The 20,000-nt window shown below is 38.9% G+C and overlaps 1 protein-coding gene across 8 annotated transcripts in view; it reads left to right on the forward strand.

Annotated features, from left to right (window-relative positions):
* Positions 1-20,000, forward strand: part of EHBP1 (EH domain binding protein 1) — a 396,634-nt gene that overhangs the window by 194,908 nt on the left and 181,726 nt on the right. For all 8 annotated transcript variants that reach the window (XM_088477209.1, XM_088477211.1, XM_088477210.1 and 5 more), the window contains 2 exons: positions 7,656-7,834; positions 8,433-8,481. In XM_088477209.1, coding sequence (XP_088333335.1) covers positions 7,656-7,834; positions 8,433-8,481 — 228 coding nt within the window. The remainder of the gene's footprint in view (positions 1-7,655; positions 7,835-8,432; positions 8,482-20,000) is intronic.

A 20,000-nucleotide genomic window follows, 5' to 3' on the forward strand; every position in this document is an offset into this window, starting at 1 on the left:
CTGATTAGGTTTCATCTCAAGCTGAGAAGTGACAGATAAAACTGGGAAAGCAATATACTTCTCCAACCCTGGTGGTGACCTTGGATGCAGAAGAAACATTTGATATAGTTACTTGGTCCTGTAAACGTCACACCCTTCAGGCACTAGATATTAGTAGACACTTTACTCATGGTGTTGTGTCCCTATAATACAACTTTTTTTGGCCAATGGTTTCACAGAATTTCATACTCTGTTTACCCACCTCCATGTAAGGAGATACAGCTCTATAAATTGCTAAATAAATTTAGATTTTCTGCCATTGTCTCCGCTGAGTCTGCTCAAGAACACTATTAATTGGCAAACAATTAAAACATGGGAGTTCATCTGACCAAATGTACAATCAATTTTTTTCAGTTAACTTCGCCCCACTTATTGAAATGATTAAGAGGAACATGGTGACTAGAATAATATATGTATTTCTTGGACTGCTCATATGGTGCTCCCCAGACTCTCTGTTTGTTTATTTCAGACTCTCCCAATTTGAGTCTTCTCTTGAAGAACCTTCAACAGTGTATTTCAAGGTTTGTTTGGACAGTGTGAAGACCCAGGGTTCGCATGTGCATTATCTACAAACATTCTAAGGATGGTAGGCTAGGCTTTCCTAATATTAAGAAATACTACCTGCATCAAATATTATTCAGTATTCTCTGACATGCTGATGCCTTCATAAGAGCTTGGGTAAACATAGAAGTGAATTTACTTGGACTATCATCCCAGTATCCTCTATGGGATCTTGCTCAAAGATCATCTGCTGTTGACTCCGCTTCATTCTTGGGAAACAATGTGTGAGGATTGAAAAATTGTTTGCAAATCCCATAGGTTTTTTTTTAGCAAAAGGACCAAATATAACATAAAATTTGCCCTTAAACTATTCTGCCTAAACGGCTTAAATTTGGAATACTTCCTTTCCTCTTTCTAGAGACATCAAAAGGTCCACATGCATAGAAGTAGGAGTAGGATATGGCTGAAATCTTGACCCCTGAAGTAGCGTGCACTGCTGAATGCAGTTTCCCGGTGATCGGGAATCTGCGCTGGCGCATGACCTGTTCTGCGCATGTGCAGAACGGGTCTGTGATCCAGCACGGAGACTGTCAGCAGACTGTCAGTAATTGACAGTCTGCTGCCATTTGTGGGTGGGGAGGGAGCTGCGATGTCCTGCATTACCTGAAACTGACAGCTGACGGAGGTTTCCTGGCTTCTTCCTCTCAACTGCGGCAGCTGGCTGCATGACCCCATGGGTCACCTTAGCCGGCTGATGTTCCGCAGACTATCCGATGGACAACGTAGCTCGGAATACTAATGCAGCAGGAGGCATGATGCCTCCTGCTGCATTACCATATCTGCACAGACGGAATTGCAAAGCTGCCTGCGAGCATCCGCTGTAAATACTCGTTCGATTTCAACCCCCTATTCTGCAGCAAATCTGATGGAAATCCGCCATCAACCTGCGATGGATTTAAAAGCACTGCACAGATCATAGTGAAAAAATGGGGTCGCACCTCCCCAAGGACAATCAGCCCTATGATAAGTCCACCTGTTATAGCGTCAGCTACCCTGACTGGTTCAGCCTAGTGCTGGATTTGTCAATAATTTTGGGGCAGGGGGACCCCATGGGTTTCTTTTTTAACATTTTCTACATCTATTAAAGCTTATTACTAAATCAAAGCCTGTACAGATCATAGTGATTTATATAGTGCTTCACATAACTTTACCAGGTCTATTAATTGGGTGGGTTGGCGGTCCGCTTTCCAGTTTGTTCTATACCCGCAACTTAGTAAATCCGAGGGTTCTTTTCTTCTAGCTGAAATAACATTGATAATTGGTCCGATGGTCTATTGACTTCTAAACTGGTAGGGTGAATTAACCAGTGAATGAACGGTTAAGGGTATTCTCACATTTAAGAGGATGGTGTATGTAGAAAATACAACATAAAACTATTTTGAGGGTATGCAGTCGGGATCCCGACTGTCTAATCCCGGCAAGGGTCAAATGACAGGCGTCGAAATCCCAACACCTGTCGTTTTACCGACGCCCGGCATCCCGATCGAAGGTAAGCCGGGTGCCGCGTGCGGACGGCCTTGGGGGGGGGGGGTTAGGTCAGGGGCTCCTGGGTGGGACTTAGGGTTAGGCTAGGGGAAGGGGGGGGTTAGGCACCCCTGGGGGGGGGGTGAGTGTTAGGGTAAGGCACCCCCAGGGGCAGGTTAGGGTTAGGCACTCCCCCCCCACCCCCAAGGCAAAAAACAGGAGAGTTGTAGAAATAACCAGTGATTGAACGCACAATGTTAGCAAATAAACAGACAAGTCCAGCAAATGAATAATATTACTTGTATCAATAAAACATAATAGATCTAATCTAAGATTGTATGCATTAAATGTATGATTACTGATTTAAACCTGAAAATGACCATTCACTGGTAGTGATCATTCGCTGGCTGAATCCTCTATTTTCTGTCAATTTCCATTGGATTTGTCTTTAGTAAATCCCATATTTGCTAAACCTATGTAAATTTGTATAAAAACACAAACTCTGCGTTTAGTAAATATGCCCCTGTGACTATGACGTTCTTGTTTTCCTTTTCTTCCTCTTAAATACACTCTCATGACTACTGTACAGTTCCTATGGACATCCACTTCAAATATTAATAGTGATTTTGCACTGGTAGAATCTATGTATATGATAGATGTAATTTTGGAGCGATGTAGCCATTAGGTCGACAGCAATGTCATCATTTATAATGTTGACTCCACAATGTCGACAGTTATGCTGTTAAAATGTTGACAGGCAACATGATGACATTGTCAGAATGTCTACATTAGGGTTAGACTGCAGGACGGTAGGTTTAGGGTTAGGCACTAGGGGGAGGTTAGGGTTCGGTTATGGGGGGAGCGGGTTAGAATTAGGCACTAGAGATAGCGATAGGATAGGTATACTTACCGGAACGGACTGTCACGTGACAGCCGCTGTAGCTGATGCAGCCATCGGGATTAGGCAGTTTTTAGATTGAAAATTTTAACAGTGAAATGCAATGCATAGTAACTTACACATAGACGTATTGTATCCAGACCTTCTTCTCTTTGTAAACCTTCCCAGCCGCCATTTATATTTAACTGAAACATTAATAAAATATACTTAAAAGAAAAAAAAGGCAAACAATGTTTTCATGGCATTACTGGTTTTATTACTTTTCTTCCTTAGACCACTTGAATTAGGGTAAGAAATCCAAGGTTAAGACCCCCTCAACAGTTTACTCCGTATTCTGACAGGTGTATTTTGGCATCTGTCATTAGAACAGGTGCTTCTGTCACTGTGACATGGGGTCTGTCCAAATGATTCATGTATTGATTGACTCAGCTGCTATTAAGTGGGTATATACTGAGTATCTGTGCTGTTCATTGTTCTTGGAGAGCGGAGCAGCACATATGCTCGGTGTGGGGGTTTAGACCAGGGGCTCTTAAACTTTCTCGTTTTGGAAATCCATTGTTCAGTGTTCAATGTCATTTCCTGTTAACTCCTTTATTCTTGCATTCAAATTAAAAATGTCCTTTTTTTATTAACCATATCCGTTAGTAAATCAGGTTCTTGTTCAAAATAACATTAAAATACACTTTTTTTTTTTTTTTAAACATTGTTAAATCGAAAACAGAACTTTACAGCTCACAAAAAAACATCATATCCTCGTACATGGAGTGCATCTAATACGAGAAAAGGCTAGATCAAAATGATTTGCACTCATCCAAATAAAACAGTGTTATTGATATTTGTATATGGCTGCAAACTTGTATATCTGTAAATAAATCAAAGCCTCCATTATATAAAACTGCTATTTTCATATTAAGTCCAACGCCATCAACAAAGTTGCTTTACTTACAGATTTTATTAACTAACCGTATGAGCATACATTCTTTGCTTATTGCTACATAAAAGAGAATTACACTAGAGTGGGTACACACTGGAGCGATGTTGGAAGGGAGTACATACATACTCCACACAACTGCTTTGGTGGGAAATTAACCCAAGGCCTCAGCGCTGTGCAGCAGCAAGCTAAACATTGCGCCATTGTCCTGCCCATTTTGGATACAGGCCCTGGCTGATTGTGTTGCATGGTAGATAGCTGCTGGTTGACCTGAAAATGGTGCAGTCTCTCTCCATGCTTCTGCTGGAGTATAAAGTGCTACAAGCACTCAAAATCTGTAGGGCAGGCCTGGCCAAACTGGCTCTCCAGTTGTTGTGCAACTATAAGTCCCAGCATGCACTCCCACTGATCAGCTGGTAGGATTTGTAGTTTCATAACAGCTGGTTTCATAACAGCTGGAGAGCCACAGGTTGGCCCCTGCAATGATGAGCTTGGAGGTGGATCCAGCCTTAAAGCTTGCCCAAGTCCCTCCTCTGTCCTCATCTACCCCCATTCACACATACAGTGTCTGTATGGAGTAACTAGCCAGACCCACATATTACATCACACACGTTTAAAAATAAATGCTAAAAAAAAGAGCTGCACAACAATGAAAACGTTTCTGATGTGAAAATAGTTACTTCTATTTGATTTCAGCATGCAAAGAATGAATATGACATTTAAAACTCTCAGTTAGCTCTGAGTTCCGAGATATAGCCCATTTATGACGATGTAGGGGTATACCTAGTGAAGTGGGCAGAATGGAGAGAATCTTACGAGCAATCTGCATTCTGCGCAGAGGAGGGCGGGGCCTAATGACCCAATTAAATTAATCCATTATTTGTCCCCTCCCCTATTCAAATATATGCAATTCACGGGATTACCCACACAAGATAACTGTGGTGCACTGAGTGACAAGCAGTGAGCGATTCCACCAAGACATTTCAGCAATGGAACAAAGATATCAGGGTAGGTGATCACTACTGTTGGACAGTGACAAGAGAGGCCCCAGAAGAGGAGTACAAGCAAAGAGAAAGCACCCCATGAATAGGCCACTATATTAGATAGTACTTTCGTATGCTGTATGTTTGTTTCGTATGCTGTATGTTTGTTTCGTTTTGTGTTCTTATTTGTGATTGTTTGAATTAATACAACTTATTTATTTTCTATCAAGAAAATATCAGATTATTTAAAAATAGCTTTTCACTATGACTATATTAGTAATGTACATACAGTACAGTGCAAGTAGTGTAGCTCAAAAAATAGAGCTAGTAACAACATTCTGAAATCATTTTAGTTTTTCTTGACCTCAAATTAGTGATGTACGACTATTTTTACAAAGGAAACAAATTAAAAGTATTAATTTGTTGTACAGTGTATTTGCTTTGTGTGTGCTGCAAAATCAATTTAAATTCAACCATCAAATGCTTTAGTACTTTTTCTTAGACCTTGTTTGTAACATGTCATATCCATTTTCAGTTTTGTCATCAAAGAGATGGCAAAATGTTGAAGGACTCTTTTAATTTTTGATTGTCATTTTTTTTTCCCCTATTGTAACTGAAAAGATAATTTTACATGACTTCATTTTGGTAAGGGTGTGTTTCAGTTACAGAGCTGTATATAGTGCCTGAAGTGTCTGAATTACAATCAAACTCCTTCAGTCGGCACCATTTTTTCCAGACAGAAGTCTAGAGCCGCCGTTCGTCGCTGAATCTGTCATACGGGGCTCGCCAAGGGCTACAGCTCAGTGTAGCCGGTAACTGTGTGTCTCTGCAAACTGACAGCTATTGCAGACATCAAAAGATTACTATCAGGGGTGGAGATCATACAGTATTTTTTACTTCAATAAAATAAGCATGTCCTTCATTGCCTGATGATACAGATGGTCATACTCTGCTAATGAATGCAAAATTCAATTTTAAATGTGTTTGCTTTGAATCTGTGAACATTTTTTCCATTGGCTTGTTTATGTGAAAAGTGTATATGTATGTGTGTATATATATATATATATATATATATATATATATATATATATATATATATATATATATTTATTTAATGTGTTTTGCATTCATTTAAACCTGCTGTAATCATAGGGGTGTATCCAATTAGCTGCGATAACCCATTTTTCGTCAAAGTTTTCACTTGTGAAAACTTTTCTCTAAAAATGGTTATCGTGCTATCCAATTAGCCGTGATCCGAAGTCTTCCATAGCAGTTATCGCAAATTAGTTTTCACCACTTCTGATTAGGTGAAAGTTGTGCAAAATCCCTATTTTTTTGGTCTAAAATGTCGGAACTTGGTGCAGAACCTCTGGGACAGCCCCCTTAATGACTAATTAGACAAAATATTTTTTTGAATAAGGTTATTTGGGCCAATATTGACATCATTTTTGGGGTGAAAATGTAAAAAGTTCAGAAAATGGATTTAAAGTAGTGGGTTAGGTATTTTGGGGGGTTGTATGGAATGGGGCAGGTGTTTTAAACATTGCATTGCAGCAGGTGTATTTTTTTTTTTAATTTAAAAGTGCACTAAAATGACTCAAAATAGAATTACCCCAATTGTATGTACCCCTAATTTAACTAGAGCATTACCTTTGGTCAAAGAAAATATCTTTCTATATTTTTTATACTGTTATAGAAAATGCATATAACAGCCAGTTGACACTATTTTAAAAAAACTCTTTGATTATGGCCAATAAAATAATTCTATATGTTCCCCAATATTAGTTACCTTTTTTTGGGGTACAGACTGATTTCCACATTTTTCGCCAGTACTTTTCGCCTGTCATCCCTGCAAGAATTATCGTGCAAATGTGTTATCGCCAGTTTTGTAATTGGATTGCACGATAAACAGGAGTGCGCATACATGTGATAAGCGGAAAATAAGTTTGAAGGGTCCAAAAAGTTTTAGCCGGTGAAAACGTATTGTTATCGCGGCTAATTGGATACCCAATTGCGGCTGATTTTGAGTTGCACGTATTTGCGGGCATCCACAGAACCATGACTTACCACCTTATGCAAATGTGGGGGTGCGTACGCCTGTAAATGGGAAGCCATGCTGGCCACAAATCAGGGTATACATGTGATTGTATTATCACCGCCCAGATCCTGCCTCAAAATTGGTTATCGTATTTCGCAGAAAGACAGATCTCTCCCTCTTCGAATAGGACAGAGAGATGCAAAAAAGTGTGAGTTCTCATCTGCACATGCGCCGAATGCAAATACTCGCCATTTGTGTCTGTGAACAGAGATCCATCCAACTCAGGCCCAATGTCTGCCATCTGCATTTATCCACAAACCTCTATTTGGCACAAAAATGTAACTTTAGACATCGCAGTCCATGCAAATTCTGCGGCATTGCAACATAAGGTCTCCATATAGCTTCACTTAGGCAGCAACGAAATCTAGCAACTAATGACAAAAAAAGTAAGGTATATATCTAAGACAACTATGGTATAATAGTATAGATGTTTAGTTTCTTGCACAGTTGGGTTGCAACATACATCCATAAATTGGAGCAAAGTAGGCAGGGCACAAGTTTGCATTGCTGGCCAGTAATTTTAACTTGCTTTGTTTTTTTAATAAGTTGCCTATCCTGTTGGGGTTGGCAGCAAATAGTGTGATTAGTTAGGCAGTACTTGTGGAAGTGTGATGTCATAGAATGGTATATATTTTGTTGCCACCACTCACTGTTTGCCCTTTTTGTAAAAATCTTTTTCAGCCAAGCCCATTACCGAGTCCAACTCTGGGGAGACAACCCAACGCTAGCCAGTCACTGCTCACATGGTGCAAAGAAGTGACAAAAACCTACCGAGGAGTAAAAATAACCAATTTCACTACTTCATGGAGGAACGGGTTGGCGTTTTGTGCAATATTAAACTACTTTAGACCTGACTTAATGTAAGTACGCAGACTGCAGCTTCTGTACATAATGTAGTTATAAAGTAACTGCATCCTGATATCATGCACCCTGATGTCATGTTGACACCAGTTGTGGAATGTTTTTTTCTTTGCCCAAAGAGTTAACATTCTGTACCTTTTTGACTATCAATGTCCCCCTTTCATTTTAAGCTTCCATTTCATTTATGATTTTTTTTTTTTTACCTTAATCCTATAGAAACTACTGACCTCAAGATGCTATTAAAAATTTTGTTCGTGTTGAAATGAGATGAGGGAAATAAGCCTGTAGCTCTTTGAACGCTGACGACAAGGGATTACCACATGGCAAATTTGGCTGTCAAAGCTCATCCCCTGGTCCTTGCCTCCTATTTTAGACAAAAAGCTGTAGGCGCTGAAATCAGCCATATTCAGATTATTTATTAATATATTTTTGTCCGTTTTAATTTTCCACACTATTAGTTTTGTTGATTGAATTGCTGAAAAATTACTTGTTGCCATATGATTTTATTGTACAATTTTTTTTCATTTTTTTTAGATTTAACTTGCTTTTTTTTAAAAAAAGATTTGTTTGTACCCACTGTGCCATTTTCTCCTCCAGTGACTACAAGTCCCTCAACCCCCAAGATATTAAAGAAAACAACAAAAAGGTAAGAGTCGCTAGCTGAGAATTTTTATAACCTAGTCCACGCTCCAGGCTTTAATTTGAAAGCACATATTTTTATTTCTTTTTTTTAGCAAGGGCCACAGGTAGTAACTGTCTATTGTCATTAGAGCTATCTATTTATCTATTTCTATCTTTTTTTCTCTCTATTGGATAGATTTACTAAAGCTTCTAAAACAGACAAGTGGTCGTGTTGCCATAACAACCAATCAGATTCTGCATATTATTTTCTAGAATGCAGTAGGAAAATGATAGAATCTGATTGGTTGATATAGTCTACACCACTGCTTGTCTGTTTGTCTGTTTTAGAAACTTTAGTAAATCTACCCCTATGTCTAGCTATCTCTTTTTAAAATTCACTTTTTTTCTGTTACTCTTCTAGTAGTAGTTTAAGCCAATCTACTCAAAATTATAAAAAGCATAAATGACAAATATATTAGCAAATGACTGCATATTTTATCCTATTTTAAATGTTATATCTTTTTTTTGTTTATATAATACTTGGGCATTCTGTCCAAGAAAGATATATATGTATTATAGTGAGACTGTAAGATATCCAGCCCTTAATTATTGTCAAATATTAAGCCTTGGCTTTGTACAACTAATTGTTACTAGCAATAATAATAGTGCATTGCATAATATACACACTTTTCTAGCCGTACTGATATTCCCACATTAGCCACACAAGTAACTAAACCCATCCACACATGGGCTGTGAACAAAGTTCATGTCCAATTTGGTCAAACAAGTAGACAAGTTCTCAGGGAATCCTAACGGCGCATGTTATCCAGGTCTCCAACAAAATCACAAGTGAAGTAATTAGTATAAACTGTGGATCTTTTAAATTGTGTCAAGCAGTCATGAATACACCTGTGCTCCAGCAAGGTGATGTGTAAAATATTCCCTGTTGGGGTTTCCTGAGGACTGGAGTTGAGAAACACTGACGTAGGTGGTCAAATTGTACACGTTCAGTTTTGGGGGGTGTTGGGGCCTGTTAGTGTGGTCGGGATGTGACTACAGGTCAGTGAGGGCCTTTTGCTGTCTTCTTCTTACCACGTTTACAAACATGCATGATAGGATAATAATGGACATTATAATGGTTTTTTAGCTCCAGACAAAGCAACCAATATTAGGCACGTGGAATGCTTAATGTGCCGCATAAGAATTTCAGGTGAACCAGGACTCCTCATACAGCTCATTCAGTATAAATAGACTCATTTTTAAATGTATTTATTTATTTATTTTCCACTGAAACATTCTTTGTTATTGTTAGTGAAACTCTCCTTATTGAGTATGATGCACAAACGTATGTTGAAATGAGGAAAAGATCATTTGTGTTTAGTTGTGGAAAATTTGACAAAACAAGGAGTTCAGCAATAAGATCTATTTCTGTGATTTTACTAGTTATGTCATTGTTCTCAGTCTGTACAGCTCAGTAAATTGTTGGTTGGGGTACTATAAATTGTTCTTGAATGTTTTAGTGCAAAAATGTATACCTTTAAAACCACTTTTCTTCTAATTGATTACTTAAAACTTCCTTGTAAATTTACATTTAAAAAAAAAAAAATTTTTTAAATAAACTCTGCAGTGCTTTTTTTATTTCATTCAGAATTAGTAAGTTGCATAGTTTATACACTGAACTGGCTAAATCTGGGTACACACGGAACGATGTGCTGCATCAACGATATCGCTGAACGATTTCTCCTGAACTTTCTGTAGTGCAGGACAAACGATATTGGGTGTACACACTGATGGATAGCTATGATAGATATCTTTCAGTGAAGTCATCCTGCCACATCTCTGGACAGGCAATTCTAGACGATAGCGTCCAAACTGGCCTGAATGTACGGACGATGATAGATATCTTTATCATCCAGCGGGAGCACGCATCGTTGATCATTCATTGCATACACACTGAACGGTATGAACGATATATCATTATTGTTAAAAGATATCGTCGCGTGTGTATGCCCCTTTAGTTACATAGTGAAGGCCTTAAAGATTAATTACTACTTGGAAAATATTTTACTTAATAGGCGGTAATGCAGCTTTAAAGAGGAATCCACCTAATTAACTTATTTCCTGCAATAAACTCCATGCTTCCAACTAGCAAAACTACAGGGGTATTTCACAGGCCTTTGTTTAAAAATAGAGAGCATATTTCCACTGATGCATCCTGCTCCATTAGTCGCAGTGATGAGAGGCCACAGTACAAAGTATATGAAGAGTATTACGGTACATACCTTTTACGTTCCTGGGCTCTTATGGTAGGTTACAATAGCCAAAGAGCGGACAGAAATGATGGATAAATTGGGAGCTGATCAGACAAATCTCTGGTACACCTTGTTGTTTTAAGGGGACATGCCACAGCTCCTGTCCTAACCTATACACTAGTCTTACCTGGCCATTTTGTCTTCAAATCCTTGTTTTTTGACTAAATGATACAAATAAGTATATACTGATCTAGAACAAAGTTAATCCATGGCAGAAGAGAAGGTTCGTGTAAAGGGAAGAACAAATAAGGCAAAATACTGTAATTTGCAGAAAACTAAGATGCTCAGTTGAGAGAAGTGTGAGAAAAGCTCTCTAAAAGTTTACCAAAAGTCTTTTATAATTATAAAATAAAGTGTTTGTGGCTTGAATTTTGTTAAAACCATTCTCTAACTACTTATTGGTCATAAACAAATTTAGTAGAGTTATATATCTGATAGCCCCCATACTTTTGCTTACTACACTGCAAAATATTCTTTTTTATGCAATAATTCCTCCTATTGTCGATTAGTGTAATGTGATAGGCAGAGAACCAAAACCTAAGGGGTCTTAGGTTGACCTTACCACATACAGGTAGTAGAAAACAAATGTGAACACCAATTATATTGAAGGAACGACTTTCCCTCAGGTGTGACTCGTGTTAATTAAGCAGTTAACATCCCAGTACGGACAGGGTCATACATAGAAATGCTGGGCTGCTCTTATAGCCTGTAATTATGACTGTAAGAGGAGACTTTGACCGCTTTGAAAAAAGGGGATATTTTTGGTGCATAATTGGCAAGAGCTTCATTGATAAAGACAATTCCATTTGTGAATGTTTCACAAGCAATGATGTGTAAGTTAATTTCAGCATGGAAATGCAAGGGCCAAATAATCGTCCGTAAAGGGCAATGGTTGGTGGAAACACATACTTTAGGATAGCGGGGACTGTGCATAAATTTCAAAATGAAAGCTAAAGCAGACGAGCCAACTGCAGATTTCATTGTATGCGGCCAGCAGACCGTTTCATCAATAATGATCCCCACAGAACAGAATAGCATAGTTGGGTTACAGTCCATAAACTGCTCATACTCATCAAATGGACAAATGCATGTGGGGCACCAACCTAATGAGCTCTACAATCCTGAGTGCTTGTTCCCAGCATGCAAGGTTTCTAGTGGTTCCATTGGTTGTGGGTCCATTTTCTTGCCATGGTTTGATTGCAACCATTGTTTTAGAAAGCAAGGTAAATGCTAATTAATGGTATTGAATGATTAGCTATGTGGCAACACTTTTTCCTAATGGAAGAGCTGTCTTCCAGGATGACAATGCCACATCCATGCAGCCATCCCAGGACATGGGTTGCCACCCAGTGATTTGATATTGTCCATATTTCATGGCTGTCTCAGTCACCAGATTTAAACCCATCCATTTATGAAGTATTCTTCTGTGTGAGTCTGTTCTCCAGGACCATCAATCAGGCATCAGTTGAGTGACTTGTAGCCGGCTGGTGCTGCATCTCCCCAGCATAATTGCAAACATTGGTAGTCTTAAATTCATGGTGCATACAGGACTTTCATGGTGCATACAGGTCACAGCTCCCTGTTGAGTGTCTTTTATATTTGGGTTTCCATTTTTCTTGTCCACTACCTGTATCTAGCAAGTTTTATACTTAATATAGTCCCAATAGCATCTCCAGGTACCAACTGAATTACATTTTGCACGTGTATATCTGCTTATGTATTATGTGAATGTAACAGACTTTACTACAAAGTAGGAATATGTTGTATTGGTGACTGTCCCTTAATTCAAAATGCTATGTAATGCTTGGTCTTCAGCTTCCATCCTATAACCGTTATATAGTACCATATGGTAGCAAGCAGTGGCAGCAGGGCTCTAGACTACATATATTTTAATACAATCTTAATTGTATTATTATTAACCATCAGGTTCCTGTTAGGGGCAATGTGCTGAAATAAAGGGTCAATTGCACAAGATTACTGTCAATATCACAGTGCATGGCGATATTATGTTTATATATAGGCTATATTCAGTAGCAAACCACTTAAAGTGGTGGAGAGAGGTAATTGGGGGGGTGGTTCTGACAGGGGTTTGCTTGCTCTTTTCACCCCAAATTTTCCACGTGTTGTCAAGCTTCACCTGGAGCCCGTAAATAACTCATTTTAGGATCCTGTGCACTGTACCGCCTAAGTATCGCAATTCATCCGTCTCCCAGCATTATGCTTCTCGGCTTTCACCAAGAGGATAGAACGGGTAGCATACTGGACATATATTTGGTTAAATCTTTACGCACTAAACAATTTATACTCCTTTATCTTCATATTATGTTATAATCTATGTAATATTATATATTATAATGTTTTATGTTTAAATTTTTTGTTTTTGATTTAATCGCTCTTTGAATAAACATATTTTAAAGTATAGTACAAGTTTTATACCCAGTTTCACCTTTTTATGAGTTCTTTAGGAGTGTTGCGAGGATATGACACTGTAGCCCACATATGGTACAAAGATGCCAAATGATTACATTAGCTGGTGTTTGGTCTACCAAAAAAGTGTTACCTACAGAGTGTTAACATTTAGGAGGTTAAACTACTTTAACTGGTGACTGTTAGCAGACAAATTGTGCATTTCTCATGCTGAGAAGTCTGACTAGTTTCATGTGATTCAGGTGTTACATCACTGGCAGCCATTGTAGGGAAGCAGAGGCTAGCAGCACTCATTCTGCTGCAGTGGATTGGGAGTAAATGGAGAGGAAACCCAATCTGACTATTGCTGTCTTAGTTTACATCCTTTCACTAGTGGTATACCATTCCTGATTTCTAAAATGTAATTAGTCTCCGTTATTGTGCAGTTGTATGCCCTGTCATCACTCTGCAGAGTCAAGCATGACAGCAACATGGAGTATGTGACTTACTTCCTGCAGATTTCTTTCCTGCTCTACAATGTTCTTTCCTGATAACCCTTGTGCCCTTGGCTCATATTAATGCACAGGGGAGAATACTAGTGTCTTAGGGATAGACAAGTGGAAAATGACTGCTAATTAATTATATGGGCCTCTTCTGTGATAACAAATTAAATTTAGACTTCTTGTATACTAAAAATGAGTTGTTTTTTTTGGTATGAGACTTGTGTGCCTGGTGTTATTGTAGTAATGGCATGTGCCTAATGTTTACTTGGCAAAGATGGTTGCGACTAGCAGTTTTCCAGCTCCATAGCAAAAAAATTTTCACCACTTTCGATGCCTACCCTCTGCTCTTGTGAGCGGGTGCAGGAACTACCCTCTTATCTGGTGAGCGGGTGCAGGAACTACCCTCTGCTCTTGTGAGCGGGTGCAGGAACTACCCTCTGCTCTTGTGAGCGGGTGCTGGAACTACCCTCTGCTCTTGTGAGCGGGTGCAGGAACTACCCCCTGCTCTTGGAACTCATATGGGCTTTGTGTTCTATCTCAGTGCAACTGAAAGCCCGAACAGGGCCCCACTGCACATCCATGAACCCCGAACATGAACCCAAGAGCAGTATATGGACTTTCCACAAGCAGATGGGTAAATATTGCTGGACCCCATATCAGCTGCATGGGCTACCATAAAATTAGCTATTCCCCTGCTCACAGTTCCCATGATGGGAAACAGTTGGGAAGCCGATGGACGGAATCTCGACCGCCGGCTTCCCGACTGTATAATCCCGGGAAGGGTTAAATGACAGGCATCGAAATCCCAATGCTTGTCATTTTCCCTACGCCGGAAGACCGACACCCGGCTTACCAATCGAAGGTAAGCCAGGCGACGGGGGGGGGAGGGTTAGGTTTAGGGTTCCCGGGGGGGGACTTAGGGTTAGGCACCCCCCCGGGAGGTTAGGTTTAGGCTAGGGGAAGGGGGGTTTATGCACCCCCGGGGGGAGGTTAGGGTTAGGCACCCCCCCCCCCTCCCCCCGGGGGGACTTAGATTTAGGAGGCGGGGAAGGGGGTGTTAGGTTTAGGCACTTAGAGGGGGGATTAGGGTTAGGCACTCAGGGGGGAGGTTAGGGTTAGGCACCCCTAAGGGAGGTTTAGGGTAGGGGGTAGAATAGGTTAGTTAATACTTACCTTGGGACGATCAGGATTTTCATCCTTGTCGGGCTGCCGCTGTTGGGATTTGAACCGCCGGCCACATAATCATACCGAATCCCCCATGATATGCACACCTGTGTCTGACTGTTGCACACACCTGCATCTGACTGTAATGGTTAGGCCAGTTTTATCGGTAAAACTAATTGGACAGAAGGAAGATGATCAATTAAAAAAAATATTAACTAGTCGCAGAGCTTCAGATTAGGGCTAAGGGGGTATATCCACGAAGCGGCAGCTTTTTCTAAACCACCACTTCTCGGGGCGTTGGAGCTGAAAATTTAAAGCAGTACTCATACTCAGTGTAAAGCACATCGGGCTTGACACTGAATGTGAGTGGCGCTTTAAATTTTCAGCGCCAGCCCTTTGTAAATATAGCCCTAGGTGTGTGTTTTAGTGCTTACAGTACATATTTTAATCAATGATGTCTTAACTTTTAATCACTTTATACTTGGAAAAACATTAAATATTCCATACGAAAGTCTAATTTCATTTGTAACAAAAAATATACATTGTAGGCCATCAGAATCATTTATAAAATGTTATTTCTTGTTAATTGTTTAGATACTCTTTTATAGTGTGCTTCTAACCTTTCATCTATGTTTACAGCCAGGACTGTGTGGGAATAAATAAGTTGCAGCTCACCCCCAGATGTAATTTACCTGGCATCATGGAGGTTACAAGCACTGAATGCCAATAGCTTTCTATTCTAAGAATTTGAATGTTCAATGGGGTCCATTCAATTAGGAGCGAGTTTGCGAAAGCGAGTTTGTTTCGTGACTCTTGAATACATTCCGTGACTGCATGCACTTGAGAAATGCCAATTCGAGATACACTCCGCGAGGTTGCCTGACTTTTCTTCATAAAGTGACCTGGGAGAAGGTCATGGGCCATTTCGTGTCAAAACAACACACTTTTTGTTAAAATTGCTCAGATTTTGTTCAAATTTGATATATTGAGAGTATATATGTAGTCAAAGAAAAATACAACATTTTATTTAAATATCTCATGCCATTTCCAAAATATGGCTATTTAAAGTTTTCAAAAATCTGTCAAAAACGCACAACCAGCATATTTTCAAGTCGCCATAGCAGCTCTCCTAATTAAGATTGAGAGTTACTTAAGTGGTGTCGTTTTACTGTGTTTTTATATGCCCTTTCCAATGATATACAACACAATAGGCTTTGTGAGGGAAAACTTTTTCCAAATTCAAACTGAAATATTTGATCATGGTTATCTCAAAAAGTGCTTCAACAAAAAAGTTCAAAACATTTCTGGAAATAGTCTATACTAATGTTAAATGTTTTTAAAATGTGAAAGTGGGAGGTTAAAGGGTTCATAGTTAAAAAATCATTTCAAACAGGAGTAGGCACTACGTTTGAAAAAATCAGGGCCTACTTTTAAATACAATTATATGATGGAACAACTAAAATTAGCCCAGCACTCAATATTTGAATTAAATATAAATACTCTTAATTAATTTTTGTCAATATCTACATGTGAGAATATATAATATAGATATTATATATTCTCACATCTAGAGATTGTCAAAAAGTAATTAAGAGAATTTATAAAAATTCAAATATTGTAGGCCTAATTATAAAAGTTCCTATTTGACTTTATTAACTAAAAACAATGCATAATGCTTGCAAGAAAATAAATAGTGATCTTCAATAATGTTAATTCATTGTTTATGAATCACGCTGTTCTCATGAATCAATGGTCAGGAATCATGCTCAGTATTGCAGGACAGTTTGTAACATGTCTGTGCAAGCTGTGCAAGAAAAACTTCACAAACTTGTGTTGTCACAAGCTAGACTTTGATGTTGAGGCCGAGTGGCATTTTTCGTCCACAGCGCATGGTAAAGGCCCCTGTGATGGAGCTGGCGGCTCAGTCAAGAGACTGGCAGCTAGAGCCAGCCTTCAATGTCCATATGAGAACCAAATCCTCACACCTCTCCAACTTTATGAATGGGCAGTAGACAATATATCTGGAATTAATTTGACGTTCACAACGCAAGAAGACTATTGCGTCTGAAACATTTTTGAATGATCATTTCAGCCAGTCAGTAACTATTCACGGAACACAACAGTATCATGCTTTTATATCTGTTGATTCCAGTACATCAAAAATATCTGTGGAAAACTTTTTTAAGTCTACAACATCATCTACAGTATTTGTTACAAAATCTCTAGACAAACTAGAAGTTGACACAAATAAATGGCTATGTCTGTTGTGTATAACAAGAAATGGTGGCTTGCTTATGTGATGGACAAGAATGATGATGAAGACGAATTAAAAGTGACCTTCCTTCATCCAACTAGACCTTCACCATCATTCTTCTATCCAAGGAAGCCTGATGTACTATGTATACCTCTAATAGATGTCTTATGCAAAGTCAACCCTATAACTCCAACTGGAAGAATTTGTCATGTCTCCTGTTGACACTTTAAAAACTATCTTCAGCTAACATTGTTGACTGACTAATACAATGTCAAGTATTTCTATTCAATTTGATTTATATAATTAAACTAATGAAGCCATCAAATATATTATTACCTATTACTACTTGTAATACACCCGGCTTTTTTTAATAAACTACCTTGCTTTAAAATTATTTTTAACTATGAACCCATTATCCTCCCACTTTTACATTTTGACAAACATTTAACATTAGTATAGACTATTTCCAGATTTTTATTTTTTTTTTACTTTTTTGTCGACGCACTTTTTGAGATTATCATGATCAAATATTTCTGTTTGATTTTGGAAAAAGTTTTTCCCCACAAAGCTTATTGTGTTGTATATCGTAGGACATTGCATAAAAAAAACACAGTAAAATGACACCACTCACAACTTCTCTAGCTTAATTAGGAGAGCTGCTATGGCGATTTGAAAATATGGTGCTGGTTTGTTTTTGACAGATTTTTAAAAAAATTTACAATTTTTGGAAACATGATATATTTAAATAATATTTTGTATTTTTTTTTAGACTACATATATACTCTCCATATATACCAAATTTTAACAAAATCTGAACTGGTGTGGTAAAATCAGTGTGTTGATTTGACACGGAATGACCCTCATGAAAAAGTGGATGTGGATTGAAAGATCTACAGTAAAAATGTAGACCATGTCTAGATAGACACCAGATGTTAGACAGTCAATAGGTCGACACTAAATGTCAACCTGTAAGGACGACATTTTCAGAAGGTCGACATGTAAATGGTGGACTCAATTATTATTATTATTATTTTTCCTTACTATAATCTTCATCCTAACCTTCCCCTTGGTGCCTAACCCTAACCCCCCCTCCTGGTGCCTAACCCTAACTGTCGGGGTAGGTGCCTGACCCTAACCATCCCTTCTAGTGCCTAACCCTCCGGTAAGTGCCTAACCCTAAACGCCTAACCTTTAGTCTGTCATCCTTTTGTCTCTTTCGACCTTTTGTCTAAATAGACACCAGATGTTAGGGACATTGTCTACCTTTTACTGTAGATCTTTAGACCGGATCCCTGAAAAATTGGGAAAACTATCCTGGACCCAAAAACATTGGCAAGTGATGTAGCAGGACCATATAGAGGGCTATTAGTGGCCATAAGGAAAGCACTTATGGTTCTTAAATAGTGGCTGATTTTTGCACTTTTTATTAATGGTTGAAAAATTATACTCAGCGTTTTCAGCTAATTAGGCACAGATCTATCAACGAGTGATATCCTTGTTATCAATAGTTAGTAATCTTAAATGGTGCTCCAACCAATCAGCTCCTAACTGTCATTTTTCAAACACATGACAGTTGGGAGCTGATTGGTTGGAGCACCATTTAAGATTAGTAACGAGAGTTAACAAGAATGTTACTTGTTTAATAAATCTGGGCCTAACGTCTTTCCAGCATTTTGGGGTAAAGACAAATGTCTGTATAGTAATTTTTTCTTGGTTTCCTTTTTTTGCTAACTTTATTGCTTTTCAGAAGTATAAAGCAAAGGGGCTGGGACAGAAAGGAAAAAAACAAAGGAAAGGAAGGGGGAGAGCACAGTACTGAATAAGACACCCAAAATAACAGTTATCATAGAGTATAAAACAGTCTGAGAGGAGGTGGGAGCCAAACTCTGATCAGCAAGCACCAAACAATTACACCCACTCAAGGCCATGGGAGAAGGGATGGGATACTCTATAATGATCCAACCAGGGGGACCAAATTTCTGGAAATTTTATATGGGGATTTGGAGGCGACACAAAATATGTACTCCATTTGTAAACATACCAAACCTTCTCAACAATGAAGCCAAAGGTGTGTTGATCTGGTCGTCTCCAAGCCAGGGATATCTTACAGTAGTCTGTATAGTAATTTTTCAGCATTTTATACAAATGTGTTTAAAAGTTGGAATAAACACTTTTCAGCTTTTGTCTACTAGTTCTAAAATCTGTACCACATCATTTACACCTCCCCATACCTGTCCCTCATCATTAACACCTTCACATAGCTGTCTCACATCATATACACCACCACATACCGGTCCCTCATCATTTACACCTCCACATACCTGTCCCACATCATTTACACCTCCCCATACCTGTCCCTCATCATTAACACCTTCACATAGCTGTCTCACATCATATACACCACCACATACCGGTCCCTCATCATTTACACCTCCACATACCTGTCCCACATCATTTACATCTCCACATACCTGTCCCACATCTTTTACACCTCCACCTACCTGTCCCACATCATTTACACCTCCACATACCTGTCCTACATAATTTACATCTCCACATACTTATCCCTCATCATTTACATCTCCACACACCTGTCCCACATCATTTACACCTCCACACACCTGTCCCACATCATTTACACCTCCACACACCTGTCCCACATCATTTACATCTCCACATACCTGTCCCACATTTACATCTCCATATACCTGTCCCACATAATTTACACCTCCACATACCTGTCCCACATCATTTACACCTCCACATACCTATCCTACATAATTTACATCTCCACATACCTGTCCCACATTTACATCTCCGTATACCTGTCCCACATAATTTACACCTCCACATACCTGTCACACATCATTTGCACCTCCACATACCTGTGTCACATTATTTACAC

The sequence above is a fragment of the Taudactylus pleione genome, unplaced genomic scaffold, assembly GCF_031769625.1.
Source record: "Taudactylus pleione unplaced genomic scaffold, aTauple2 ptg000201l, whole genome shotgun sequence".
Taxonomy (NCBI): Eukaryota; Metazoa; Chordata; class Amphibia; order Anura; family Myobatrachidae; genus Taudactylus; species Taudactylus pleione.